Below are 16,564 nucleotides of genomic sequence, written 5' to 3' on the forward strand. Positions count from 1 at the left end.
CTCCTCTGTGGCTTATGCTGACAAATGAATAAAAACTTGGAAAAATAAAATAATTCATCTTTTGCAAGTCAGTGCAGATGAATTAATACAGATGAATGTTACTTCTTTTCTTTTATTTATTTGAGAGAGTATGTGAGAGACCATGAGAGTGGAGAGGGTCAGAGGGAGTAGCAGGGAGCCTGATGCATAACTCGATACTGGGACCCTGGGATCATGACCTGAGCCGAAGGCAGGTACTTAACCAACTGAGCCATGCAAGTGCCCCCTGAATATAATTACTTCTTGAAAACTGGCTTATGAAATAGTTATTTAAAAACTGATTTCACTCTATTTTTTCCCAAAAGGGGCCAAGAAGGGACCTGATAATTTGAGTTAATTTTAACAATACACTGTAATATCAAAAATATTCTTAAAGGGCACTGGGAAGATTATCAGAAAATTCAGATATTCATTAAGCTTTCTGGCTTAATCCTTCTGGTCTATGTCTTCAACTTCAGGTAGAAGAACAGGGACTTACTTCCCATTTGAAAAATGTTTTTAGAAATACACAAATTAGGGGCCCTGACTAGCCCAGTCAGTAGAGCATGTGACGTGTGGTCTTGGGGCTGAGTTCAAGCCCATGTAGAGCCTACTTAAAAAAAAAATGTATACATATATACAAATTATACTGTGATACACTCTCCAAATGGGCCTATTATGACTTAGGACTGGATTGTGTCCTGGGTTATTATCTGGTGACAAGATAACATCTGTCAAAAACAAAATAATACCACTGCTTTTTTAAATGCACTTTTTTCTAGGTTTTAAAAAAACAGCTGTTGAAATAAGCAAAAAGCGCCTATTTCTTCACTGCTACTACAAAACCTGGAAAGGCAGTTTGGACTTAAGGATCATTTAATTGTCCCCGCTGAAGCTAGAAAACAAGTTATTTTAATTTGGTTTGAAAATGTATTATTTGCAAAACTCAAAAATCATACTGTCCAGCTTTACCTCAAATTCACGATCAGTTCCAACTACTATCATTCTAATTACCTCACCTCAAAAACTGACGTGTATGTATCTGATCAAATACAGAATGTGAACACGTGCTCAGTCAACCTTGTATATACAGATAAACTACTTACACCCTTGACTATAGGCAAAGGTCATCTGTTCCCCATCTCCAAGTTCTAACTACAAAGGAAGCTAGTTCCCCTGCTATATGTTCACTGGGCACAGAGCAGGTACTCAATAAATGAGGGCAACTGATACACAGTCATGATGAGCGGAATGTGTTTTAAATTTTTTAAAAGACCATCCAGAAACAATTAACAAAATCATGTACACTTGTGCTTAATTTCCCCCTCTGAATTATTTTCATTAGAAGTCAAATATTGTTGTTCTGGGGCATGTACAGCTAACTCTGTGTCAAGGCACTCTCATGCTAAGCTATAGCCTGAACAGTGAGAAGTACCGTACCTATAAAGTAACTGTGGGGGACAACAGCAACGCTCAAGTAAGAGAATATGCCGTGAATGAGCCCAACTCAGAATTACACAGGTAATATCACACTTCTCTTTCCCTACCCTATTTCCACAGGGTATAGAAACCAATGATTTGACTTTCACAGAATGAGGGTTACTCTTTAAGCTTAATTTATGATAAACATAAAACATATTAAGAATCAAGTAGTTAATTTCCAGTTTAAGAACTGTCACCAATGATGTAACTTTCTTTAAAGAAGTATGATTCTAGTTTGCTCTTGGTAAATTTGTCAGTTGACTGAAGATGGAATTTGACATGGGGTAGAAGTTGATTTCAAGGAACACTGAAAATTCATAAAGGCCAAATATAAATAAAAATGAGAGACAGAGACACACACTGTTAACCGTATCTCTTAAGAAGGATAGGGATGTGGGATGTTGGGGGAAGGGAAATCTGAAAAGGGACTTTTCATTTTTTCATTAAAGGCACCAGCCAAACAGAAGTTTTAATTTTTGGCTGCATTAAGTCCTATGTTATGTAACTACTTGGGAGTTCTAGAAAGACTTTAGTTTATCTGTACTCTTTCTCTATCAGCTATTCCTCCCCTTTTTTCTACGTCCCTCAAATAAAAACCTATTCTAAATAAACAACCTGCTAAATTCTTAAATTTTATATGTTAATCAGTCAACAGTAGGCCAAAAGTAATGTACTTCAAATGAATTATAAGCAGTTGTCTTTCTAATATCCAGACTCACATGTTTAAGGGAGACCCTGATCCTGTCTAATCACTGGCTTGCACTTAAATCCTGATTCTCGTGAAATCCATCTAACTGACAAAATTCCTTTTGGGAAGGTTTCATAGAGAGTCAGAAGTTATTTTGAAAGGCAAACACTCAACATGTGGGAGAAGATAAAAAGAAAGTCTGCATATACTGACATTAACAGTTCCTAGACATGATGGTAAGAGAAAAAGCAAGTTACAAAACATATGCATAGTAATACAGCATTTTATGTAAAAATTTAAAACCCGTAAAACTATGTATTTCTCTAGGTAAAAATACTTATATAAATGCACAGCAAAAAGGTAATTGAAGAGTACATACTACAGAGCAATTATTTTCCATCTGGGAGGGGAGTACTTTTTATTCTTTTTCCTAGAGTATATTCTCAGATAATTAAATACAAAGTGAAGAACTTTTACATTTCTAGAAGTACTACATATGATGATCTCCTTAAAATAGTTTGCTACCGAAGATACAGTTTAGCAAATACCATTGTTGTCTACATTTCAATATTACCATACGTTATCCCTGCTGTCCCTCACCTTTCCTCTCATTGTTCTACACAAGCTCAAATTTAAGGAAGTCAATTTTAGCTTTTTCTTGAGTATTTGAGAACTGATACAGTGAGAATAAAGGTGGGCAGTTTCATCTTTTGGCTTTAATGTGATACATTTGGAAGTATGAGCAGGCCTCTGAAGAGGACGAGATGCTTGAAGAGTAAGTTTCTTACTGGGTATGCCGTGTAACATCAACTTGCTGTGTTCATTTATCTACTGCAGAGAAAAAGTTGTGGTAGCAAGGTTAACATATAAAAGCACACTCGGCTTCTCAGAAAAGAGATGATATATAAATCCCAAAGAGCACAAGCAGTGCTAAAAGTCTATCAAATTAAAGTGATATTTGTTTAGAAGCAAAAGCATTGTTGCTTGAAATTGGAAACTCTTAAGAGTATTTCTAAATTTTTTTCATTATGTATGATTAATGCTAAAAAACTGCATTTAGGAAATTTGCCCAGAATTCTAATTTGTTTCCTTTGAAAAGGGAAACGCCATCAAAGCCAAACATATGTGTAACATGAATTTTGGTCCACAAATACCAAATATATTATTGTTTTTGTTAACTGAAAATTACAGAACAGCAACATACTAGAATCAATACCTATCGTGAAGTCAAGTAAATATATACATTCAGCTTTTAGTTATTAAAATCTAGGTAAATCATTTTGTAATTTAGAAAAAAGATCTACTTAGTCTCTGTACCTCCAGATATTATTGTAAGGCTCCTAATGATTGCAACCATCCATACCCTTTTCTAGAAGAGCTCAACATCTTCAATCATCAGAGTATGTATTCCCTCTTTGCCAAACTGCATCTATAAAGAAGACTACAATGGCAAACAGAAGTCAAAAGGTGAATTTCAAAAGTTAAAGGCACAGATCAAACCACTTCTGGAGATAATATAAGTGTCAATTTATAAGGGTAAATTCTATTATTTGGAGATAACATCAATGATCTAGACTCCTTGTAGCATTTATAATATAGAAAATTGCAAATTGTATTAAAAGACACAGTATCACAATTCATTTTTATGTTCTAAATATTTGGCACAATGCATAACTTGTCTTTAGAAATGACTAAATAATGACTTGATAATGTATTTTCAAAATGATTATAAAAATGTCAGGTTGCAGAGTTTCAAATCCACCTGCCTTCCATTCTCCTCACTACCCTTCTTTCATATTTCCCAAATTCTATTTTTTCTTACTGAAAACCTGTATCATTCTTCTTTACTTTAATGCCAAGTAAAAAGTAATCACTAATAATATATGGCTAATATTAAAAAAAAAACAACAACAAACAACCAAAACATCAGTTTAGCTGTAACAGCCATAGCTTTAGGGTATTTTTAGGAGATATTCCCAGAACAAAACAAATTCGAACACTCATATTTCATTCAATAACGTGATGCTTTTTTTGAGATTGCTGTTTACCCCAAAACTGTTGCAATATACATTTTTAAAAACAGTATTTTCCTCTATAATCACAAAGCAAAACAAGATGCTGAATACCCATCATCATTACAGAAACAATGATTGTATACTTTTAACATAATATTCAGGTATTTTTAAATGACTATCTTATACCAATTTTTAATTATATATACTAAATGTATACACTTACTAAATGAAAAATATATTGGTTCTACCTACTACTTTTAATACACAATACAGTAACTTGTGTCTTTTTCCTAATAGCACAATTTATAAGGACAGGAACACAAAAGGTATGTTAGAGGTGAAGAAAGTTATCAGAGAAATTTTCTCAGCCTTGGTTTACCATCCCTTTACCTCTCTTTTATGCACATACTGCAATTTGCTGGTCCTCTTTTATTCCTCTTTCATCCTATTCCTACCTAAAGACCTCTCGGGCCTCAAGGCAAGGACAAGTATTCTGTATTATTTATCATTGCTAATGAATTAGCTTAAATTACAGGTCAAAAAAAGAAATGCTTGAGGTTATGAAAGATACACAGAAACCAAGGGAGAGTAAAGGAAAAAAAAATATGGAGAGTGGTTTTACCCCATCAATCATTATCTGGCAACTCTGGAGCAGAGATTCCTATCTGGACTTAGTATCATTAATATAGGTCAAAAATCAAGAATACAACTTTCCAGTGATCAGGCTTTATGACTCTACTTTTTTGGAAAAAAAACTCAATTTTATCTCTAAAACATTCCACTCCAAAGGAGAAGAGCTTATTTCACATCTGCATGTGTACTAGAAGAAATGGCAAGGCTTGCTTTACTTTCTGTGGAAGAACCAGGGGACAAAACCAACTTTTCCTGTATTTGTACTCATGATTCCCCTTGTCTCCTCTGCTGCCCTACATAAAGACAAACTTCCCAGGACACTGAGAGATTATACAGAGTACAATCATCTGATTAAAAAAAAAAAACAATTTTATAGCTTATATCCCTCACTCTTCCCACTCCACCCTCTCCAAACACAACAGAGATCAGTGTGTTGAGTTTAGCAAGGAGAGTAACTAAAAGAAGGTAAAGTGAGGGCTCAAAGAACACTTAATATTTTAAGTCAAAATTCTAACATCATAACATCAAGGTGTCAATTCAACTTTAAACCCATTTGGGAAAATTTAAGCTATTAACTTAAAAATATGGTAGTACTTCTTCAGTAACTGTAACCTCTTTATATTCTCTTAATTGCTCATGCTAACAACTTTATTGCATACTACTGCTTCTTATAAGAAGTAAATCCAAGGACCATTCCATTTAATCTTAGACATAACATTTACTAGTTTTCCAAGCATGACAGAAATGGAAAAATATATATATTAGAACAAGAACAATTTATGTTAATCTCCACAATTTGTGATCCTTCTGTGAGCAGTGTCTGATTCTATTAAAATTAACAAATTTAAGTTCAGTCCTATGCTTAAGAAAAAGAAAAACCCTAATGAGACTAATTTACAAAGTATACAAGAATATAATTTTATAATAAATCTTTCCAGTGTTTGCTATAACCACATTACATGAAATGTTTCCCTTCACAGAAACTCAGAAGGACAACTCTTATAAAATGGAACAAACTTTTTGTGTTCATCTCTGGCAAGCAATGAACAAATACAATTTGCTCACAAAGTGTTTAAAAGTGCTGCCCCAGGAGAATAAACTACCCACTGACATGCTGTATGAATGAGTCTTGGCCAGTGGCAACTCTCTGGGACCTCTTCCTTTCTTCTCACACCAGTGAAACCATCTCACATAAAGTCTAAGAGAAAACTAAAGCCATTGCAGAAGTGAAACTCAGCATGCTCCACTCAAATACTTCTAAGGTAACCACTCTAAAGCAAAATCAGCAGAATTCATCTCTTTTATCCAAAAAAGTCCCCCCCTAAACAACAACAACAACAAAACAAAAAAACCCCAACAAACCAAAAGGCAAATGCTGTTGTTCAATCATCAGAAAGACTTACAGAGGCAAAAAAATATGACAACAGCAATAATTCAAGTAAAGTATATGTGAAAATTAAAACACGCCACTTTCAAGTTAAGACAAAAGTGAAGGGGAGCTATGATCTTTATAACAGAGTCAAAAAGCTTAGGCATTATCACCAAATGTTAATTCACTTTACAATCATCAATGAGACTATTGTATATATTTTTGCACCTTGCGCTTGTAAAAGCAGATAAAATATTTAATATGTAATTTTACAATGTATTTTACCAGCTCAGCATACAGGTTGTATATAGATTATATCAAAGTAGTAGACAGTTAAGGGGCCTGTGCAAACCCTGCAAAAATAGTACTTCAGGTATCTGCTACTTAAAAAAAAAAGAAAACAAAAACAGTTTGCTGTTCGGAAGTGATACAATTCAAACTACCACAAAATACAAAGGGCTGCAAAAATCTATACCATTCCAACAACATATATAAGTTATTAAATAAAGATTTGATTTAAAAGAATATAAATGAAGCCTTTAAGTAGGTCTTTTCTACATGCATATTATTCCTTATTAAAGAAAAAAGTATGTAAAAAGGCCATTGGTAATTGCTTTGTTAACATTTGTAGAAAAATGCCAATTCTCTGGTCACAAACTCCACTAAGTTTAGCACTTAAGGTCTCTGCAGTGTTATAAACGTAATTTAAAATACTGTTAATTCTATAATTCCATTGGTAAAATAATGTGACTTGGAATATGGCAGTCTTCATGTTGAGGGCAATGATCCACAGTTTGTTTAATTTCTTAAGTGTGAACAGTTATCCAGAAGAACAGCACCCTCCACCACCGCTCTGGGCTTGAGGTTCATCATCAATAATCTGTACACCTCGCCTTGCAGATCCTGGTTGACTAGAGCCATTGCCTTTTGCTCTCTCATCCACTTGTGCTGTTTCTATCATCCCTGAGAGAGGAAGGAAACAGAAATTATTTAGGACCACAACCTATGAGTTTCCTCTTTCTGTAATTTCAGTATACCACCATGATAGCCATTTCTGACTTTCGACCAACAAAGAAACTAAATATAATAAACATTTTGTCAGCTCACTAAACAGCCTTTCCTGAAAGTTATAGATAGTTAATAGCAACTATATTTGTCCAGTTGCATAATGGCCACAGTGGTATCAATAGAGAGAAAAGTTTCTGCTTTGAACAAATGACTGTATACAAGTATAATCCTTAAGATTTTCCAAATATACTTAGCAATCTGTCAGAGAAGTTCAAATTATTCCATGTACAATTAGTAGTTAGGGGAAAAGATTTATTCTTCAACTCGTAATGTAATTCTTTTAAATAGTATCTGAAAGAATGAAAGAGTTTAAGATGAGGGAGGAAGAACAAGCTGCAGGACCCATGCTATGTGACTTAAAGATATAGCAGAAAGTTACTCCAATAGAGAGTGAGATATTGGGGAAAGGAGAGCTCGAAAGATCAATGAAACCAGTAATACACTACATATTAACCAAATTTAAATAAAAAATAAATACAGATCAATGGAACAGAGTCCAGAAATAGACCCCCATTTATATGGTCACTTGATTTTTGATGTATATGCCAAGATTATTCAATGAAGAAAGATTAATCTTTTCAAGAAACAATATTAGAACTGGATATTTACATGTAAAAAATAAACCCTGATTTATGTTTATCTCTTGCTATATATAAAAATTTTTAAATGAATTATAGACCCAACCAGAAATTTCTAGAAGAAAACATAGGAGGAAATCTCTGTAGGAAAAAAATCTTTGTGACTGTGAATTAGGCAAAGATTTCTCATATAAAACACACAAAAAATGAATCATAAAGAAAAATTGACAAATCAGACCTTATTAAATAAATTTAGAACTTCTGTTCTGAAAGACACAGTTAAAAAATGAAAAAAGAAGACAAAGATTAGGAGTAAATATTCACAAAATACGTATCTGAAAAGATGAAGAAAGAAAAGAGGGAGTCCTTAGAACAGTAATTCTTAAACTTGGGTCCAGAGACTGCTCTTGAACAATGGTTTCCAAATTTAGGTTTACAGGAAAATCCAGTAAGATGAAATAAGAAAACACCACAAATTCTAATTCCTACATATTGTTCCCTAATCTTTCAAAATTTCTATTTTTTTTAATGTTTTATAAAAATGGACAAAATATATTAGTATTTGTATATGTTCTATACATTGTAAATAAACATGGGAAATACTCAAATTTTTTTCTATAAAACTGTGAGATTTAGGGGCATCTGGGTGGCTCAGTCAGTTAAGTGTCCCTTTCTTGATTCTGGCTCAGGTCTTGATCTCAGGGTTGTAAGACTGAGCCCTGTATTGGGCTCCATGCTCAGCACAGAGTCTACTTAGGATTCTCTCTCTCACTCTCTCTCCGCCTCTCCCCCCACTTGTGTGTTCATGCACACTCTCTCAAAAAATAAATAAATAAAATCTTAAGAAAAAAAAAAGATGTTAGATTTGTAACATTTCTAAGCTACAGCTCTAGACCTTTGGTACTCCAAGTATGGTCTTAGGACCAGCATCATCACCACATGCGTGCCTGTTAGAAACGAAAAGCTTAGGCCCACACCAGACCCACTCTATCAAATACACATTTTTGCAAGATCTCCAAGTGATTGATAGGTATGTACAAGCAGTGAAAATAGAAACAAATTCCCAAATTTCAGTGTGCATCACAATCATAAGGAAGGATTGTTAAAACATAGATTCTAGGCACCACCTCCAGAAGTTTTGACTCAGTTGGTTTGGGCAGGGCACAAGAATCTGCATTTCTAGTACATTCTTAAGTAATGTTGATGCTGCTGATCAGGAGACCTCACTTAGGGAAATTAAAGCTCTACAAGAATTATGAATGATCTTCAGGTTTTCGTAAAACTGAAATTTACTCCAAAGTTTATGTATATGTACATTTTCCTAGAGATAAAAACCACAGTTTCATCAAATTCTCAGGAAACTATAAGGTCCATAAAGTCAAGGAATATAATTTTACAAAATCATTTCAATCTATTATTCCATAGACTAGGGTTTTCCTAAGTATGGTTGGTATATATGCTATTGGTGATAAACATTTTCCTCTCTTTTAAAAAACTTTCTACTATGAAAAACTTCAAGTATATATAAACATAATGAAAATCCATTATGTCCATCACACAATTTCATCTATACAAAGCAAGCATCCCTAGTATTACTGAGAATCAAACAGTAGACACATCATTTTATTCATAATTTTAATATAACCTCTAAAATACAGGGACTCCTTTTTTAAAAAATAAGACCTTTTTAAAAAAGTTTAACCACAACACCATAATCATACCTTAAAAAGTTTCTAATTTTTAAAATAAAGAATAATGCAACTTATTTAAACTAAAACAAACAAAAAACATTTCACCTACCCCCAAACTCTGCCTCTGGCAACTACCAATCTATTCTCTGTATCTATGAGATTGGTTTTATTTATTTATTTTTAGATTTCACATATAAGAGGGGTCATATGTTATTTATCCTTCTCTGATTTATTTCACTTGGGATAATGCCCTCAAGGTCCATCCATGTTGTCACAAATGGCAAAATCTCATCTGCTTTTTTTTAGCTGCATAGTTAGTTTGATATAGTACACTTGTTTATTTTTGCTTTTGTTGCTTTTGCTTTCACTGTCAGACTAAAAAAAATCATTGCTAAGACCTATGTCAAGGAGTTTACTGTCTATATTTTCTTTCAGGTGTTCTATGGTTTTAGGTCTTAGGTTCATTTAAGTTCATTTAAGTTAATTTGTAACTTAATCCATTTAAGTTAATCCATTTAAGTTAATTTTCGTGTTGGGTATAAGATAGTGGTCCAGGTTCATTCTTTTGCATGTGGCTGTCCAAATTCCCCAACACCATTTATTGAAGAGACTGTCCTTTACATCTTGTATATTCTTGGCTTTTTTGTCATAAGTTAATTGGTCATATATGCATGGTTTTATTTCTGGGCTCTGGATTCTGTTCCATTGATCTGTGTGTTTATTGTTATGTCAATACCATAATTTTACTATAGCTCTGTAATACAGTTTGAAATCAGGAAGTGTTGTGGTGCTTCTAGCTTTCTCCAACTCAAGATTGTTCTGGCTATTCAGGGTCTTTTATGGTTCTATACCAATTTTAGGATTGTGTTCTCTTTCTGTTAAAAATGCCACTGGAATTTTGATAAAGACTATGCTGAATCTGCTTTGGGTAGTATGGACTTTTTTTTTTTTTTTTTTAATCTGAGAGAGAGACCGCAAGGGAGGGAACACAAACAGGGGGAGTGGGAGAGGGCGAAGTAGGCTTCCTGCTGAGCAGGGAGCCTGATGCCAGGGCTCGATCCCAGGACTCTGGGATGAGGACCTGAGCCAAAGGCAGATGCTTAACAACTGAGTCACCCAGGCACCCTTAAGTTGAAAACATCTTAAGCTTGATCCCATGGTAAAGCTCAACATTATTACTCCCCCACCGAAGTTTTATGGTTTTGATTTCACATTTTACATCTTTTCATCTTATGTAGCCCTCAACTAATTATTGTAATTATGGTCATTTTACTACTTTTGTCTTCTAACTTTCATACTAGCTTTATAATCAATAATATACTCCCTTTACTAAATATTTGCTTTCCAGTGAGATTTCTTCTCTCAAGCATGTTCTAATAACTAATTAGCACCCCCCTCCCTTTTTTTTCAGGGAAAAGAAGTTCCTTTAACATATCTTTAGGGAAAGTTTGGTGATGATGAACTTTAGCTTTTGCTTGTCTGGAAAATTCTTTATTTTTCCTTCCCTTCTGAATATAATTTTGCCAAGTTGAGAATTCTTGGTTGGAAGTTTTTTCTTTCAGCACTTTGAATGTATCATATACACCATGCTACTCCCTCAGGCCTGGGAAACTGCTGCTGAAAGATCTGCTGATAATCTACTGGGGGTGGGGGTCCCCTTTTATGTAACAAGTTTTCACTTGCTGCTTTTTAACAATTTCTCCTTGTCCTTAGCTTTTGACATTTTACTTATAATGTGTCTTTGGTGTGGATCTTTTAGGTTCCTCTTATTTGGAACTCTTTGGGCTTCCTGGGCTTGGATGTCTGTTTCCTTACTCTGTTGGTAAGTTTTTAGCCATTATGTCTTCAAATAAGATTCTGCCTCTTTCTCTGTCTTCTCCTTCTGGAATCCCTTGGATGAAAATGTTGGGCTGTCTGATGTCATCCTGTAAGTCCCTTAAACTATCTTCAATTTTTTCATTTTTTTCTTTTTGTTTTATCCCTTTCACTTTTTTCTTCTAGCTGCTCTGATTGGGTGAGTGCCACTGCCTTGCCTTTGAGTTGAATGGTTATTTCTTCTGATTCATCTAGTCTGATGTTGAATATCACCACTGTATTTTTCAGTTAATTTACTGTATGCTTCAGCTCTGTGACTTCTACCTGGTATTTTCTTATATTTTCTATTTCCTGTTGAAGTTCTGTGTTCACCTAGTCTTCTCCCCAATTCAGTGTTCAGTGATCATCTTTATAACCATTACCTTGAATTCTTTATCAGGTAAATTAATTATTTGCTTCATTAAGGTTTTTCCCCAAGGTTTTTATCTTGTACTTTCATTTGAAACACACCCCCTCTATTTCTTCATTTTGTGTGACTCTCCATGTTGCTTTCTATACAGTAAATGTAACAAGCAGCCTAATATTTTAATAGCTCCCAAGTAGTTAAGGATGTCCTAAGACCTATCAGTGTCTCAAAGGGGAGGACCTCAGCACCTAGATGTAGGGTGACTGGAAGCCCAATCTTTAGGCATCAGCTTTCAAAAGTATGGAAATATAGGGATGCCTGGGTGGTTCAGTTGGTTGAGTCTCCAACTCCTGGTTTCAGCTCAGGTTGTGATCTCAGGATCATGGGATCGAGCCCTGTGTGGGGCTCCGTGCTCAGGGGCAAAGTCAGCTTGGGATTCTCTCTCCTTTCCCTCTACCCCTCCCTCTGCTCATGCTCTCCCTCTCAGATCTTAAAAAAAAAAAAAAAAAAAAAAAAAGACGATGACAGGACGCCTGCATGGCTCAGTGGGTTAAGCCTCTGCTTTCGGCTCAGGTCATGATCTCAGGGTCCTGGGATCGACTCCCGCATCGGGCTCTCTGCTCAATGGGGAGCCTGCTTCCCCCTCTTTCTCTGCCTGCCTCTCTGCCTACTTGTGATCTATCTCTCTGTCAAGTGAATAAATAAAATCTTAAAACAAAACCAAAAAACCCAAAAGTATGCAAACATATAGTCCCACAGGACTGCAATCATAAGCCCCACTGGCCACTAAAGCCAGGTGATCTGGACGTATCCCCCGGATAGCAATCACAAAAATTAGGGTTCTAGACAAATGGATAAGCTCTTCCTAGGTGATAGGAGCAAGCTAGAACAAGGTAGAAGAAGAGCACCAAGATGGTGCTTACAGCCTACCGTCCTTGAAAGCAGCTCCATAGGCCACTAAATATGTCTCAAACTTGAAACTTGGCCTCAGGCACAGTCATGATGACTAGTTAACAGGCCTCCTTCACAGAATAACTGAGTTTGTGGCTCTGTTGCTTCTTGCTGTGCCCTGTGGGTGGTAGCTGTATAAGAACTCTTTCTCTGTTGGTTACAGTCCCATGGGACCCATGACCATAAGCCCCACTGTCCATCAGAGCCAGCTAATGTAGAGGTGTCCCCTGGCAGCAGTCACAAAAACTGGGGTACCAGACAGGGATATGAGCTCCTTTCTGAGTAACATCAATTATAGTCCAACGGGACCAAGAATACGAGCTCCCCTGGTCTCTGGGCCAGGTGATCAAGATGTATTTCCCAGGTGCAGCTGCAAAAATTAGGGCACCAGATATGTGTGAAAGCTTCCCTCTGGAAGATAATGGTGCTCTGGAGCACAACAAAGGATGAATCCAGCAAAGAGAGAGCATGAAGATGGTGCCTGCCAGTCTCCAGCCTGGGAGAGTATTCCATCAGCAGGTTCCTGAATGTGTGTGTTAAACTCTATGCCTTTAACAGAAGCAGGTGGGCCTCCCTCAATTTCATTGGTGTGATCAGCTGCCTCTGAGCTGGGCCCTGGGACAAGTGAGTCCAAGAGAAAGCCCTTCAAGAGCAGTTTTTCAGATTGCACCAACCTTGCAAATCTTGGGATATAAGCCAGGCTGGTTTTCAAAGTTAGATGGGGGAATCATCTCTCATTTATGTCTTTAAAGCTGAGATGCCCACTGTAGGGTTTAAACTCTTCACTCCTTAGGGAGAAGCTATGGATTTTGGGTTCCCTTCTGGTTGTGGGTCACCACACCAGGGATGGGGTTTATGGCATGATTGTGTTATAGCCTCCTTCCCCTCTTAGATGTGGTTTTCTTCTTGTTAGTCCAATGTACAGCTGTCATTTAACCAGCCTTTAGGTTATTTTTTTTAAGAGGAAGTTGTTCCATATATAGCTTTAGACTCAGTGTGTCTATAGAAGATAAGCTGAAAATCTTCTGATGTGACCATCTTCAACTAGAACCTCAATAATTTTTTTTAAAGACTCACTTTACTGTTTTTATTTATCTTATTTATGTTTTCTTTAAGTAAGCTCTATGTTCAATGTGGGCTTGAACTCAAGACCCTGAGATCAAGAGTCACATGCTCTACTGACTGAGCTAGCCAGGTGCCCCTCAATAATTTCTTAATTATCATCAAATATCCAGTGAGTGTTCATATAGCTCACTGTCTGACATATGTTCTCTTTCACTAGGTTGTCAAATCAGGATCCAAATAAGATCCATCCACTGCAGCAGGTTGTTACATTTCTTAAATCTGTGTATTCTCCTTCTATCTTTATATTTGATAGTTATACATTTATTTATTTTTTATATACATTTATTTTAATGTATACTTGGCACATACCATATCTAATGATTTCATGATTTCATACCCATTAACTACTGCTTGAAATAGAGCTAAAGTAGGTATTTAAGCTTTAAAAAATGATTTTAAGAAAAATATTAAGTCAATAATAGTACTGGTAGATGTGAGAAAGCATTAATGTGGTCATTAATTGAGACTATAAAACATCACTTAAAAAGTATTACCAAATTTTTTAAAAGAACAACTTCTAAATATACAAAATCTGAGTATACCTACTTTTACAAAGGTCAAGAAAGAGTTCCTCAATTCCTTTGTTCTGTTTAGCAGAAGTATGATAATGTTTTGCTCCTACAGATTCTGCATACCTTAAAAAAAAAATTAACATCAGTGATACAAAAAAATTTTCATGTTTTTGTCATAACTGCTATTTGAATTTTTTCAAGTAGCAATTTTAGTGACTTATTACTAATTAACCCACATTTAGTGAAATTAAGATACATTGAACCAAATTTTAAATGAGAACATAAGGATAATAAGACTTGAAATTTTTAAGTTAATTTGGAACCCAAATACTTTAATAAGTTTTTGTGACTCACTATTTGACTATATGGGGTTTTTTTGGTATCACTCTTCACATTTTCTACTGAAATCAAAAAGAGAAGTGAGAATGGAGTATTTTTAGATGTTGTCAAAAGTCCACAAATTACCAACACATCACTGAATCCAATAGATCATTTTATATTAAGAGGTTTGAGTAACACCTAAATGGTAAAGCACATTGTGCAAAGAGAAAAGACTTCTACTAGGGAATGACTAGATGGAGGGGGAAAGGGAGAACACTTACGATTCTGCTTCTTGAATGGAAACGTGTCTCTCTTTTTCCAGATCTATTTTATTACCTAGTTTCAAAAAGTAAAAGTGCCAATTCTTAATACTGATTCATTTTTATAACAAAACAATGCCAATTCTAAACACACAATTGCCATTTTAATTACCTGGAAAAAAATAATACAAATCCCCATCAGACTTCTACATGTCCTAAAACTACAAAGTTAAACCCTATGATAGGAGGGTTAATCATTACAGTCACGATATATGCCTCTACCTCCCTCAAATGGCTCAATGCACATCCCTCCTGAAGCTGCAGCCTTTGTCGGAGAAAATAACTTTTCCGAAGAGATGGGCACTATTCTTTGATTTAGGATATAATGGAGACTAAAAATCACTTGGGAACCTAGAAATAAACTATGATTCTTAGCCAAATGTAAATGGTCCCCAATTAACATACAGCCAGTCAATAATTAAGCAAGGCTACCTTATTGTTCATGAAGTACAGTAGGCTAGATTCTTGGACTCTAAGGGTATTTTGGTTTCATAACTGATAAGAACTGGTTAAATAAAGCATTTAGACTATGGCCTTTTAAGCACTTCACTATCACAGGAAAGGAAATGTACTATTTAGCAGCATGAGAGAACTTAATACATGCACATCATGCAAATTTAAAATTACTGGAAATAAGTTTGGTTTTCTTAAACAATGGGACAAAACTGAGATAATGCTAAAAACCCACCAGAATAAAAGTGAAGAAACTGCAAAATGCAGATTCCTTATTAAATACAAGGTAGAGGTTAAGGTGAGTCAGCCGGGCACACAGGATACTAAAGGTAAAGGAAATAACAGATAGAAAAAAGAGAGAATACCCTAAAGAAGAATATTTCAAACAAATATTTTCATTTCTATTATGATTTATGGGGAAGGGGGGAAAAAACTTTGTAAATAAGGTCATCTTTTCTTGGGACCTTACAGAATCTAGAAGACAATTTCAGATAAGGATTGAAGTAAGCACCCAATGAAAGATCCAATGCTTAGAACTGAGAAGTACAAGCCCAGGGAGTGTATATATGGAGGACCTTAAATCATCTGAGCACCCAAATGTTGGCGGCTACAGTACATATTTGACACCACAGCCAAAGCATGAGAAGGAAACAGACTATAAACTAAAGCTCAGGGATTACCAACAAATTCAGTAATGAATTGTTCCTTCTTTGAAGAGTTATCTGTTTAACTCAGCAAGAAAGACATATCAGTTGTGACTTCCTACATTATATCTATCAATAAAATTTTAAATTTGCTAAATACTACAGCCAATACATCTGACAATCACCTGAAGAAAAACAAGCTGTTTATACTATGAAGAATGCAAAAAGCACCACCTAGTGGCCAGTGGTTCCAACAGAGGCACAAGGGGAGATTTAACATAATTAACTAAAACACTAGGAGTTGTTTTTCTCAATCTCTAATGCTTCTGCTTTCAAATTCTTCCAGAATTATGAACATCCATTTTTTTTTAAAGATTTTATTTATTTGACAGAGGTCACAAGTAGGCAGAGAGGCAGGCAGAGAGAGAGGGGGGAGCAAGCACCCCGCCGAGCAGAGAGCCTGATGCGGGGCTCG

General features: G+C 35.4%; 1 protein-coding gene across 1 annotated transcript in view; it reads right to left on the reverse strand.

Annotated features, from left to right (window-relative positions):
* Window positions 1-271: 271 nt before the first annotated feature.
* RAB21 (RAB21, member RAS oncogene family) overlaps window positions 272-16,564 on the reverse strand; it is a 39,439-nt gene continuing 23,146 nt past the window's right edge. The window contains exons 5-7 of the mRNA XM_046013163.1: window positions 14,954-15,008; window positions 14,386-14,474; window positions 272-7,168 (exon numbers count right to left, since the gene is read on the reverse strand). Coding sequence (XP_045869119.1) covers window positions 7,026-7,168; window positions 14,386-14,474; window positions 14,954-15,008 — 287 coding nt within the window. The 3' untranslated portion in view covers window positions 272-7,025. The remainder of the gene's footprint in view (window positions 7,169-14,385; window positions 14,475-14,953; window positions 15,009-16,564) is intronic.

This window comes from Meles meles, chromosome 7 (assembly GCF_922984935.1).
Source record: "Meles meles chromosome 7, mMelMel3.1 paternal haplotype, whole genome shotgun sequence".
In the NCBI taxonomy this organism is placed as follows: domain Eukaryota; kingdom Metazoa; phylum Chordata; class Mammalia; order Carnivora; family Mustelidae; genus Meles; species Meles meles.